General features: G+C 35.2%; 1 protein-coding gene across 1 annotated transcript in view; it reads right to left on the bottom strand.

Moving 5' to 3' along the window:
* LOC117683776 (protein tolkin-like) overlaps window positions 1-14,720 on the bottom strand; it is a 78,192-nt gene that overhangs the window by 17,084 nt on the left and 46,388 nt on the right. The window contains exons 4-7 of the mRNA XM_066072660.1: window positions 10,677-10,761; window positions 10,423-10,550; window positions 6,995-7,156; window positions 2,310-2,417 (exon numbers count right to left, since the gene is read on the bottom strand). Of these exons, the coding sequence (XP_065928732.1) occupies window positions 2,310-2,417; window positions 6,995-7,156; window positions 10,423-10,549 (397 nt within the window). The 5' untranslated portion in view covers window position 10,550; window positions 10,677-10,761. The remainder of the gene's footprint in view (window positions 1-2,309; window positions 2,418-6,994; window positions 7,157-10,422; window positions 10,551-10,676; window positions 10,762-14,720) is intronic.

Raw genomic sequence — 14,720 nt, 5'->3', positions numbered from 1 at the left:
CATTTTAGTTGTATATACAAATATAAATACGTAATGCAATCGATACTAGCCTAACGTTATACCGTGTGAATGAAAACTAAAAAATATATGTACAACAACGTAATACTATTGAACCCTGTTTATAATTTTGTTCTTCTAAAAACATCACATGAAACATGTGTAAAAAATATCAAGGATGTTATAAAAGTGGTTAATTACTTGTTTACTTAATAATTACGGGGATTTTTTTTTATTTAAATCGGTGCTTTCGAGCTGTAAAAGCCGCCCTTGTCCGACAATGCGCATTCAAAATGTAGAGCTAAAAATCATTTTAAATTTTAACTATGATTTATTATTTAAGTTATTAATCATTTTTCTTTAATTACTCCTGTTTTCCTGAGGATTTGTATTTTCTTTTGATATCTAGTTCTTTATCATACGATATAAAATAAGCGAGTAATTAAACTTTTAATACATGTATTATCAAAGTGCGTCCAAATGCGTCAATGGGGGTTAAAGGGTTAAGTCAGTATTTGACGTTAGTTTGGGGAGTCAAATGTAAAGTGGGTTTGAAGTCAACTGATGTATTTTTTAGAGTTTGGAATAAAATTATTTATAAAAGTCATAACCAATGTCTTACGTCATTGCCATGTAACCCCATTATGGCATGTTATTGGATTTTTTTTTCGAAGATATTACATTTATGAAAATTTACATTTACCTTTAACGAAGAAGTCTTTTCTGGGTTTTCGATATGTTTAACATAAATTTCATTAATTGTTTTAATAACTTTATTTTCCTATCAAATTACATTTTTATACGCTTTTTCAGCGCTTATTCTATAAATAGATGTATGTAAAAAAAAAAAAAGCCATAAAATTGAATTTTCTTTCTAATTATATGATCAACACATTAGCTTTTTTGTCAATTGATATCTTCATATAAAGTCTTTATAATATCTAAAATCCAGAAATAAAAAAATGTTTGAAGCATAAAAAATAATCGAAATATCTTCAAAATTTATGAAAATTTCAGAAAATTCTGGCTAAGCAATATCAATTGAAGTTTTAATATTTAGTCCAATTGAGTAATATAAGCTGACAAACATTCTATTTTTCTTTCGTTTCATTGAAGAATAGAAACCTTATATCTCAAACATGTGTCTATATAACTGGAGATAGCAACATATATTGTTATATCGTTTTAGTTGAAAAAAATGGTAAGGACCTTGACCTGACCTTATTTCGAAAAAAAGAAAGGTCAAATTTGATGAAACTGATGGAATCAATAGGTTATGTGATATGTTTGAAGGTGTCAACATTTTATGGATTTATTAATGTAAAAAGTATGTCTAATAATGAGATGACTCATTTCATAACGTAACTGGTTATATATTGTTTCTTGATTTATTAATCATCAAACTATAATTAACAAGCATTCTGAGAGTATTGCATCAGCAATACACGTCCCCTACCGGTTTGTGGAAATTGTGAAAACAATGCACTGTTATGCAGAATATCGAACCCGAACATTAAAAAATTGGAATAAAAAAAATAAATCTTCTCGAAAATATGTCAACCAGACGCTACAAAAGTGTAAACTTGATCTGTAGTTTGACATTTTGAAGCTGTTCAGCAAAATTCATATTATTTCTCAAACGCATAAAGAAAAAAAGTGTGGAAAACTAGAGTGGGTCAGACAGACGGACGGACAGACAGACGGACGGACAGACGGACTGACGGACGCAGAGGAAAGCTATAGTCCCCTCCGGTGAAAACCGGTAGGGGACTAATAAAACTATATTATCATGTTGTTTATTTCTTTTAAAAGAATCGCTTCCAGGTTAACAAAGTATATATTCGCTACCAGAGCTTTGTTATAATAGACCGGATGAATTTTTTTTAACATATCTTACGAACTCATTAAGGCATAAACGTAGCAGCCTTATATATAGATACACCTTTCCATAATTTAGGAAAAGTAATATTTAGAGACCATATCACATGGGTATCTTCCAATACTGTTCGAGGGGACATAAATCCCGAGAATTGTATCAGAACTACATCTATCTATCAAAACCCGCAAGATATCACGCATATTTTAACAATCCTAGATAAATATAATTTTTTTAAAGTTATATATTGAAAATGTTATATATGTCATGGAAAAATCGTGAATTTGTATTTTAATCTTTGCGGCATTCGGTTTTAACACTTATTAAAAGGAAATATAAAAACATGTCTTTCAATTAAAAAAAAAACGTTTGAATCTTACTATAAGGTCAAAGCGCCTTAGCATCTAAGGAAAAAATTGTAATGTTTAAAGATTACGTTTTGCAGTAGTTTCGGCATGTCCGTTGCACTCAAACTCGTTCAAACTTTCGGGTTCAAAACATATATCTCTTGGTGAGCAGTTTTTTTCCAAGCATTCATTAACATCTGTAAATGGAAACACAAACAAAAAAAATAGTAGACATTTAAGAAGATATTCAAAAATTAACATTCCTGTAAAAAACAAATGCGGACATCTCTGTTGCGCATTGCAGGAAAAAAACCGGATACTCGGAAACAAACAAGTATATTAACATTGATTTTCTTTTTATTTATTGACCAAACAGGAGGCCCACAGGCCTTGCCGGTATCCTGAGCACCATCTCTTTAAATTTGTTAACGGACATGGACACCAACGGTAATAGGTTATTCAAGTGACTTAAGTTCATTAATATTTACTGTATCTATCACCGACTTCCTTTATCCTGTACAGACACAAATGAATCAGTTAGGTACATAAAAACTATTGAAACAATTTTTAGACAATTATGGCAGTTTTTTGAGAACTCACCAAAGAGAATGGCAGCATACTTAAAAGTGCAAACTCATATGAAAAACATAATATTAGGAGAAGAAGCCAAAAAGTCAGTAGGCAAGCGCTTGAAAAAAGCATGTAGAACAAGATAGTTTTCAGGCGGCTGTGGATGCCATTGTGAGTGACTATGAGTCTTTGCTACAAACACTTTCTCAGATGGATGATGATTCAACAGCTTGTGGTCTGTTGAAAAAGATGAGGTCTATCCAGTTTTTAGGTGCTCTCTACATTTTAAAGGACATTCTTCTTATCCTTGCACAACTTTCCAAATATTTGCAGAAGGATGTCATCAGCTTTTCTGCAATTAACCCTGCAGTAAAAATGACCAAGGACAAGATAAAAGAGATACAAGAAACAGAGGAGCCCTTGGAAAAGTTAAAAGTCGATGCTGACTCTTTTACAAACATGTGTGGAGATATCAAGTGGAATGTCGGAGATTCAGAATATCTTTACAAAATGCTGACCAACTACACCAATGCATGAATTGAAAATATTGATGACAGATTCAATGACAGTATGAAACTTTTGTCTGCATTTCAGATATTGGATCCAACACTTGTACCACTGCCAGATGATATTGGTTTTAAGGAATACGACAAGCAGGCCATTCTGGTAATTCAATGCAATGATGTGTATCTGATGTTTGTCCGATCTAAATGTAACCATAGTTTTTATGTGATATTCTCTTTGGAATAAACATTCTCTGTACGACGAATGACGTAATTTTGATCGTATCACCGATTTGCTTACACCTTTTGCTTTGCGTGTTTCACTTGTTCCGTAAGTGAGACTAAACATTTTTGGTCTCAGTCCTACAAACCTTGTCATAGGTATTGACATGGTTTCATCTTTCATTTTCTCTAGGACCTTTTTTGTTGGTACTATCATATAGAAAATGATCGGTTGGATAGTCGCTAAAATCAGGTTCATTTTTAAACTTTTTCCAGATCTTTGTACAAGTCTTCTGTAAAAATGTTGTAGCATAAGGAATCCGTGTCTGTACACAGTAGCTCTGCCTTTCCTCCATATGCATTTTTGACATGGTTGTAGTGGAAATCGTACATCAATACCTTTGACATTTATAAGATGGAAAATCTAACGTATATAGGCCGATTCAAGACCAGATTTTTTTTGTAAGTTCCACCGATGCCAGGTCTTGATGAATATCTTAAATTTTTTGAACCCTGGATTTGCAGTGACCTTAAGAACCCTCTGCTCACAGTGAATGAGCTGAATATCAACTCGTTTCCTGAGAATTTACATAGTCTTTCCAAACATACTGTTATTCATTAATTTGTAGAAGTCTTTTTCAAAGGCATTCTTAGCTGCTTTCCGCATGTTCGTGTTCAAGTCAATATAGTTTTTCAAACAAGGCTCCTGTTGAAACGCAAGCACTTGATGAATTCTATTGACCTTCATTCCAAGTGATAAATATAGTTGCAAATTCCTGTAGTCGATAACGTAATATTTTTTGTTGTGTAGATTAGGAACCAATTTCCTAGTTGATGTTCCTTGAAGTTTGAGATCTTTGAGTAAGAGCTGCTGATTGGATGATAGCATAGTTGGCTTCACTTCATAGATCACATGGTTCTGGTGCTAACGGATAATAACTGTGAAGGTCATGCAATTCTGCTGGTAATCAAGATCTACTGATAAAATGTAGCCTTCCTTGGAATTTTCACTGATATGTTTAATATCAAAAGAATTTATTTCCTGCCTGGAAAGCCATTTAAACCCATGTGTTGGAAGAGATTGACTCATCGACCATCCATATAAGTTGTTTGTATCTAGATATATGAGGTAATTGTTTGGTTTGCTCTGACTGTGATCTTTTATATACGGATTGTTAGCCTTGGCGTATCTTTGCGATATCATAGATATACCTCCCCTTAGACCCTTTTCAATGAATAGATGCATGTCAGGATCTGTAAAAAGTTCTAAATGAATGTCTGTCATTTTAAGAGCAGTTTGTCATGCCAGTCCCGGTGCTGTGTAAAACTGTGCTGGGTTTAGTCCATAAATACGAAGACAGATATTTGAAAAGTTTTCAAATACATCAGCTAAACGAATGACGTCAGTTTCCATGAAGAGATCGTGGTGGTCCCCTAACCTGGATGTCTCAAATGTTTTCCAAACAACTTGTGTGTGATAATAGTCGGCTTCGGACCACTCCCGATCGTCAATATTATTGTGAAATGCTGATTTCCTTGGAAGGCATTTTTCTTTAAATTTTTCCATACTATTTATGTACCCGTAAGGTTACAACCCTTTGCGCATGAGTAAATTTATCCTTTCGGTAATGTGACCTGGGTGCCGCTTTTCAATGTAATGATGGAGATGCTTAAACATCTCTACGCCTTCCTTTAAAAGGTTTGTCACAAGTTTCTCTAGAGATGTTGACAGAAATTTAAAGGAGTCAATGAAATCCAGTTTTCCCATCGATGGGATATGTACTTTTCATGGTTCTTAGAAATTCAGTTCAGTTTTTTGTTTTTAGGTCTTTCCACGTTTCAGGTGAAAGACCTCTTGTTTTCTTTATGTTTTTTTTCTTCTTCTTCTTCTTTTCTATTTAGCTCGGGGTGCCTTTTTTGTTATTAGAGTTATCCAAACAATTTTAATTTAATGTAATTGCTCATTGAAAGTTATGGTAGCAATTGACCCTGTGTCAAAGAACTCCCAGAACTTACAGAGTTATTGCCCTTTGAAAAGGAAATGCTTGTTATCGCTACTTCTCTGAAACCATAAGAGATAGAGATTTGGAATTTTTACCAATGTCTTCATTACACTTAGAGGGTTCTTCAATCTATTCATACCAAAAGGATCTGAGGCCCCCTTGTAGTACTTAGTTATTGCCCCTGAAAGTATTTGGATTTCCATAAAATCACTTTCAACTTTTTTATTATTTTTCATAGAGACTTCCAGCCACTTGGGATGGAAACGTCTCCCTTGGCCAAACAAAATGACATAAAGGTCAAAGGTCAAAGTCATTTGAGAAGCTGTTAATTAATGAGTTTTTACATCCCATTTGTTTAGGGTGGTAGAGAAAAACTGTTTTATGGATGTAGTAGGACATTGATTGTTGTTTACTTATTATTTATTACAAACATTTTACTAAAATGTGTAGTTCATGCATTTAAAAGTCCGTGGAACCTGAATGCCTCAATCAGAAAGCAACAGACCGTAACTTTCTCAACCGATATATTTACCCCATTGGCAGTAAAGGAGCGATTGAAACTAATATGGTGACCAAATGCTTTTATGAGCATTCAATGGAGTCTACAGTCAATGGGTAGTTCACAATCAAAGGGGAGTCTACAGTCAGGGGGTAAGTCTATAATCAGGGGGTAGTCTACAGTCAGGGGGGTTAGTCTACAGTCAGGGGTTGCTAAATATATATTCTACAGTAAGGTGGTAGTTTACAGTCAGTGGGGTAGTCTACAGTCAGGGGGGTTAGTCTACAGTCAGGGGTAGCTATATATATAGTCTACAGTCAGGGTGTAGTCTACAGTCATTTGGTTAGTGTACAGTCAGGGGGCTATCTACAGTTAGGGGGTAGTTATATATATATATATATATATATATATATATATATATATATATATATATATATATATATATATATATATATATATATATATATATATATATATATATATAGTCTACAGTCAGGGGGAAGTCTACAGTCAAGGATAAGTCTACTGTCAGGGGGTAGTCTACAGTCAAGGAGTAGTCTACAATCAGGGGTAGTCTACAGTCGTTATTTAAACTCCTTAGATGACGTCATTGGTATACTCACACCCTCGGAAGATACCAGGAGGATACTTCATAGTAACTCTATGGGAGGACACTATTCCAGAACCCCTAGTTTTCCCCTACTTTTAACATTAAAATTTCAATCATTCTGAATTATCTTCCCTTACAACAAAGCTTTGTAATTTGGGCGACTCAGGTGTCTAAAACATTTTTTTTAAAGTCCCGATACATACCTAATATGGATGCGATCACTTGTAATACACGTAGATCAAAACAGATTCCATTCTATAAATTATTTTTTTTCTATGTAAGTGTTTTATTCAAATAGGAAATGCAATGTAAATTAGGTTAGGCAAGACAGTTTTATTGATCTTTAACCAGCTAGTTAAAAAAATACCTTCTTGTTTAAAAAGCAACACAAATCCACTTCTTTCGATTCCATCATCTGACACGAATCGAAGATCGAGAGTTCTTCCAACACTTGTCGTTTTCAATTTGGATAACCTTCCGGGTAAGAATGAGTTGCAAGTATCAAAGATTATGTTTTCCAATGTTGACCCTGTAAAGGTTACAACTGATTTATAGATATTTATCTAACACAAAATTACGCTTATACGCTTATACACGAAAAAAGAAATTAAGAAAATCGCTTACTAAGCTGTAAACTTGGTAAAGAAGAAATTAAGGGGATAAAAAATGATACTGTAGATTACTAATGAAACGCAAGGAACTAATTTCCGCGTACAATTGCGAGAAGCAACCCTCGCGGGTTTTAAAACTTCGCTTTTATTTTTCAGACAAATTGAGCTATAGGAAATAAAAACAAAAAATTGGTGATCGCGATTTGATACAAAACAGCGAAATCGCGGAATTAAGTGCTCGCGTGAAAAAAGGAATTTACAGTGCTCTTACTATCGCTCAAGTACTTCGTTCTAATATTTAAATCCCGATAATTGCTTTAAACACTACCCCCCCCCCCCCCCCCTGTATTTTAAATTTAATTTAGGTTTTAAGACAAGCCATCGCTGACCTAAGCAATAGAAGCCCAAACTGGTCATGAAAGGTTTATACCGTCTTTAGATAATCAAATGCAAAATATACTAGCGGAAAAGAGAAACTGTGCATTATTTAATATATGGAAAAAAAAATTAAAAAACTACAATGAATAATTTTTTTTTGTAATACTGTTAATAATCTATTTGTAACAACGTCTCATAACACATGAATGTCAACGTCGAATAACTTCAATTTCAGCACACTCGAAAGTCATTGTTATTTGAAATTGAATTAACAAAATTAAAAACGCGTGTGACCACCATTTGCGTTCACGCATGCTTGACAGCGACGCCTCATTGATGCCACTAAAGTGTTCCGAAATGCTTGAGGGATGTTGTTCCAGATGTTGGTTAAAGCCTGGCCTAAATCAGCCAATGTCACTGGCTGATTTGGTAAACGGCGTAAACGTCTTTCCATTTCATCCCAGACGTGCTCGATCGGCGACGAATCGGGGGAAACGGGGGTGAGATTTCCATTGAAAATTTGTAGAGGGGTCCTTCCAGGTGCCGATAATTCACCCCACACCATAACGCTACCTCCACCAAATTGTCGACGTTGCACAACACAAGTGTTCTGGTAACGCTCCTCAACGCGACGATATACCCTACAACGGCCGTCACTGCTATCCAAAGGAAATCTAGATTCATCAGTAAACAGAATATTGGCCCAGTCCTGTATTCTGAATGGCAGATGTCGTGTGCACTACGCTAGTCTGGCGATACGATGACGTTGAAGCAGTACTGGGCGCACCGCTGGACGTCTTGGTCTGATGTTTTGCACGCGCAGACGATTACGCACAGTTCTTGGACTAATTGGTCGAAGCCCTGGAATGCTACGGGCAGTCAAACTTGCTGTCTGAAAACGAATTCTCAGATGCACAAGTCTAATGTGGTTGTCCTGTTGACGTGACGTCACACGAGGTCGTCCAGAGCGCGGTCGATCTTGAGTGTTTCCAGATTGTTGACAACGTCTCCATAATGCCTGGATGGTGTTCCGATGAACTCCAAAGTGTCTTGCTATAGTATTTTGTGCCATTCCAGCAGCTTGCAGCATCCCAACAGTGCGATTACGTTAGTTTTCGTTAAGTCGTGGCATGCCATAGGGGTACATTTTGTTGAAACTAACGTGATTACCTTAACATAAACAGTTTAAACAAATCATATACAGTTCTTATTCCAAACGGTATTTGACCTTAAAAATCGTGCGTACAAATTCTACAACAAACAACAGGTGCTTACTAACCATGAAAAAGTCCGTGCACCCGGACTGTTACCATCCGATATTTTCAAAAAAATTACGATTATCGACTGTTTAAATTCTATAAATACAAACAATAGATATAGAAAAATTATACTTAATTTTATAATGCACAGTTTCTTTTTTCCGCTAGTATATCTGGACAAATTTGTAGAAAATATTGGAAATATACGGCGCACAAAAATGTTTAGGACTAATAATATCTCATTTCCTCACTAATTCTGTAGAAACATTTAATTCTCAAACAATTCTCGGCCATTTGACTACAGTCACTTTACTTACATCTGTTAATATTTGAAACACCAGCTCCAGCCCCGTAAAGTGAAATGGTGCCGTTTGGCTACCTGTAAAAATTGCGGCTCTCGATCTCGACGTGCATTTTGCATACTTCTTTTTCCGAGGTCAGTTACATGTAACGGGTTTCGAGAAAGTCCGATGCAAGTAAAGTGACAATACAAGAAGTAAACTGTTTTTAATAATAATCACTTTTTAACAGAATTTGTGTGGAAAGAATATACATAAGCTAGCCTCATGTTGAATAACTCTCACGTCATCAATTTGTGGTTTTTTCAGACCGGGAGCGGTAGGTAGAATTGGGCTTCTTTTCATGTTACAGTTTTTGAGTAGAAGATATTTTTAAGTTTTCTATATTTAGTTGATATAACCCCCCCCCCCCTTTGTGCTAAGTGGTTGTGAAAAGATAAAAAGAGAGAGAGGCAGACTCCATTTTTTTTATTATAAAACAGTACAATGTAGTTGTTTTGCATATTTTTTTTAGACAGTGATGCTTTTTTTTAAATTAAACATGGCTTTTTTATATGATATTAAAAAAAAGGACATAAATCCCTGTCTTCCTCGGCTATATTCTTCGTAATTGTATATTGAAACCATGGACAATATTTGAAAACCAAATAATTTGACATTCCTCTTTTCTTTCGGTATTATTTTTTTCTTTTTGAAAGTGACATCGGTTTTGAAATTTATCGATTTAATTATTGATATCTTGGTAAATCTTGTTCGAGTGTATTAGCTGGTCAAAAAAAAAAAGATTGATAACTCTTGTTAACTTTCTTATCTCTGTAACTATGTCTATTAAGACAGTTCTTGATCCTTAAACTCTAAGTTTGCTAAAGAAATAATGTAATAAACTTGAAGCTATGTTGTATAGCATGATGGTCTTTTGGTTTTAAGATACGTAATTGTTATGTTTGATTATTAGCATCAAAACATTCTCGAAAGTTTCGGATGTCATTGTGTCTGTAATGTTATTTGGAACGTCATTTGTACGTAAGCGGAACCGGCTGATGCAAATGAGTTACATGCCTTCTCTTTTTAAGTGTCCGTCGAGAAACCTTATTTTGAAAGACGAATACGTACATGTAACAGCAGCAATTAAATATCATGCACATAAATAATAAGTGTTAATTGGCCTTGGATGTTTCTAATCAGGTAAAATGATGGGGAGAGGGTATAATGTAAAACATTGTCTGTGAACAAGAGTAGCCAACATACCGTCGAAAACTTCAAAAATTTCACCACACTGATCAAACTCTGTTGAGTCTTCTATTTGTTTAAAAAGTATTTCATACGATATAACTTTGTTTTCGTCGGCTGTTATCGACACTGTACATACTTCCATTCTGTAAAACAACACATTCATTTATTTAACACATTTCTAACAAACAATACAATACATACATTTTGTATATATTTTTGAGATTAAAAAATCAAATACAAAGCTTGTAAAGAATGAAATAAGTACTTACTCGTTATATTTGTCTGGAAAGTTACTTGAGGTTATTATTTGATATTCATCTGTCGCGGATATTTTGGAATTGCCCGGACATGTCCCTGGAACACACATAATGTATTTAAAGGCCCATGTTAATTGGGTTGCATTACTCAAAACGATACAACACGTATACCGGTGTCATATAATATTTTGAACCATGTGATATATTCAAAATATCGCTGCAGTTTTATTGCCCCCCCCCCCCAAAATAAGATATTGAAATTCGGTTTCAATTATTATTGCCGCAAAATATTGATCATACCTCTGCTTTTTCAAATGCTATTGGGAGGGGGTTCAAATTACTATGGCCATGATACTTGTATGTTGCGCCCACCTCCTATTTCCAATTCGAATTGGAGAGGGGTTTGAAAATATCATAGCTGCAATATAAGGACCTTCCCCTACGATTTCAAATTTCAATTGGAGAAGGGGTTAAAAATATTATGGCTGCGATACATTGAACCCCCTCAAATTTGCAATTCCAATTATAGAGTTCTAAATATGGCCACGATATATTGGTACCCCAATATTTTATATTCTGATTGGAAAAAAGATTCAAAATATTATGGCAGCGATATATTGACCCCCCCCCCCCCAAAAAAAAAAAATTTGCCATTCCAATTGGATGGAGGTTAAAAATATTATGGCCGTGATACAATGACTCCTTCCCATCCAATTTCAAATTTCAATTGGAGAAGGGGTTTAAAATAATATGGCTGCGACGTACTGAACCCTTTCCTCTTCTGCTTTCCAATAGCCAATGGAGAGGGGGTTCAAAATATTATGCGTACAATATATTGAATCTCCTTCCTATTTCCATTTGCAACTGGAAAGGGGTAAGGGGTGCAAATGTTATTTCTGCAATATATTGAACCCCCTCCTAATTTCCAATTCCATTTCGCCTGGAGAGGTGTTCAAAATATAATGACTGTAATATACTGACCCCCTCCCCCTGCTTTTCGTTTGCTACTGTAGAGGAGGTACAAATATCATGTCTGCGGTAAATTTACTCCCTCTCTAATTTGCAATTCCAATTGGAGAGGGGTTCAAAAAATCATGGTCCCAATATTTTTAACCCCGTCATATTTTCAGATAGGAGAAGATTTTCAGAATATTATGTCCGCAATAGAATGTGCATCCATCTAATTTCCAATTTCAATTGGAGAGGAGGCTCGAAATATTATGGCTGCAATATATTGAACCCCATTCCTATTTCAAATTGTAATTTGAGAGGGGTTCAAAATATTATGACTGCGATATAATGTTTCTCCGTATAATTTCAATTTCAATTGTAGAAGGGGCTCAAAATAATATGGTCGAATATATTTAACCCCCTCCAATTTCCAATTCCAAAAACATTATTGCTACAATACATTGAACCCCCTTCATTTTCCCTTTCCCAACTAAAGAGAGGGTTTAAAATGTTATGACCACGATACATTGACCCCCCCCCTCCCGTTTTTCAATTCCTATTAGAGAGGAGGTTCATATTATTATGGCTGCAATATATTGAACCCCCTCCTAATTTCTAATTCTAAATAAAGAGGGGGGTTAAAATATCATGGCCGTGATATATTGAACCCCCTTCAATTAGCAATTCAAATCAGAGAGATGGTTAAAAATATGATGGACGCGATATATGCAACCCCATCCAATTTGTAATTCAAATTAGAGACGGGGTTCAAAATATTATGGCAGCGATGACTATATTGAACCCTCGCCTTCTTTTTAATTGCTTTCGGAGAGGAGTTTCAAAATATTATGACTGCGATTTATTGACCCCCCCCCCCCTATTTCTAATTATATTTGGAGAGGAGGTTTAAAATATTACTGCCGCACTATATTACCCCCTCCCCCTTTGGTTTTCAATTCAAATTCGAAATTTCATAGGAAAGGGGGTTCAAAATATTTAAGCTGTGATATTCTGAACCCCCCTCCTTCTTCAATTCTAATTGGAGAAAGGGTTCAAAATATTATGGATGTGATATATTGATCCACTTTATATTTCCAATTGCAGTTGCAAATGTGGTTCAATGTTTAATGGCTTTGATAAATTGAACCCCTCTTCTAATTTTTTATGCAAAAGGAAAGAGGGTTCTTAATATTATGGCCGCGATATATTGAGCCCCCCATTCCACCTATTTTCAATTAGACTGGAAAAGTGGGTTCAAAATATTATGGCTGCGATATATTAAACCTTTTACTTATTTAAAACGCCCATTTGAAAAGGAATTTCAAATATCAAGGCGGTAATATATTGAACTTCCCCTACCACCTGTTTTCAATTCTCTTTGGAGAGGGGGTTCCAAATAGTATGGCCGCGATATATTAAAACCCCGATCCAAATTCCAATTCCAAATGAAGAGGAGGCTCAAAATATTATGGCTGCGGTATATCAAACCCTTTCCAATAAGCAATTCAAATAGGAGAGGGGTTCAAAATATTATGGACATGATATATTAAACCCACCTTCATTTTCCAACTGAAGATGGGGTAAAATATAATGGCAACGATAATTTTATTGAACATAACTCTGCTTTTTTAATTGCTTTTGGAGAGGGGGTTCAAAGTATTATGGCTTTGATTCATTGAACCCCTTCCTATTGCAAGTTCTAACTGGAGAGTAAAGAGGGGCGTTAAAAATAGTATGGCCGCGATATAGTTATCCCTCCTTCTGGTTTTCAGTTCCGATTGGAATTTCATAGAAAAGGGGTCCAAAGTGTTTAAGCTGTGATATATTGACCCCCCCCCCCTCCGATTTCCAATTGCAATTTGAGAGAGGGTTCAAAATATTATAGCTGCGATATATTGAGCCCATCATCCTACCTATTTTCAATTCCAATGGGGAGGGGGGTTCAAAACATTATGGCTGCAATATATTGAACCCCTTACTTATTCAATACGCCCATTTGAAAGGGAGTTTCAAATATAACGGCAGTGCTATATTTAACTTCTCCTCCCACCTATTTTCAATTCTCTTGGGAGAGGGGGTTCCAAATAGTATGGCCGCGATATATTTAACCCCCCATCCAATTTTTAATTTCAGTTGGAGTGGAGGTTTAAAATGATGGCCGCGTTTTCACACACACTTCCAGTTAGAAATTCCAATAAGAGAGAGGGTGGAAAATATTATGTACACAATATATTCAACCCCCCCCCCCTTCAAATTGCAATTCTTATTGGAGACAGGGTTAAAATATAATGGCAGCGATAATTATATTGAACACTAATCTGCTTTTCAATTGCTTTGGTAGAGTGGGTTTAAAATAGTATGGCCGCAATTTATTTAATTTATATATTCCTAATTCCAATTCCAATTGGAGAGTAGAGAAGGGGTGAAAAATATCATGGTCGCGATATATACCCCTATACTGAGATACTATACTGGCTTATGTCAGCTATGATCGGAGCTGATAAATATTTACCTAACACCGATGTGTATACGCAATACATAGTTGTTAGCCCCATTTTTTCCCACCTTAGGACAACCATTCATAATATCCTCCAAGCAGGACATTCTATGTTCTTTGTAACAGAAAGATTCACCAAAACAATATGTTTGGTATTCATAATATGTTTAATTTATTACAGACTGACAAATAAACCCACCATTATACCACCTGACTCACCACCAAAAAAAAAAGGAATTCCAAATTAAGCCTCTTTTTGTATGTGTATGCCTGAAGTTGGTATGGGAGGGAGGGGGAGGGTCATTGATGAGAATTAAAAATAAGAAGGCGTTTCAATATTTCTCGTAAAGCTATAATAAAACAATATATATATTAAAACCCCTCTTGAAATCGAGGAGGTAGATGGCAATTATTCTAATTCCATGGCCATAAAATTTTGAACCACCTCTCCAATAGCCAAAGAAAAAGTGGGGTTTTCATTAGTTCACAGTCATAACGTTTTGAACCCTCTCTCTAGTAGGAATTCAAAATCAATGGAGGATTAAATGATTTGCAGCTATAATATTTTGAAAACCCTCATTACTGGTATTGCATTATAGGGATACTAT

Source organism: Magallana gigas, chromosome 10 (assembly GCF_963853765.1).
Source record: "Magallana gigas chromosome 10, xbMagGiga1.1, whole genome shotgun sequence".
Taxonomy (NCBI): domain Eukaryota; kingdom Metazoa; phylum Mollusca; class Bivalvia; order Ostreida; family Ostreidae; genus Magallana; species Magallana gigas.
The sequence above is the reverse complement of the archived record's forward strand: the minus strand, read 5'-3'. Positions and strand labels throughout refer to the sequence as shown.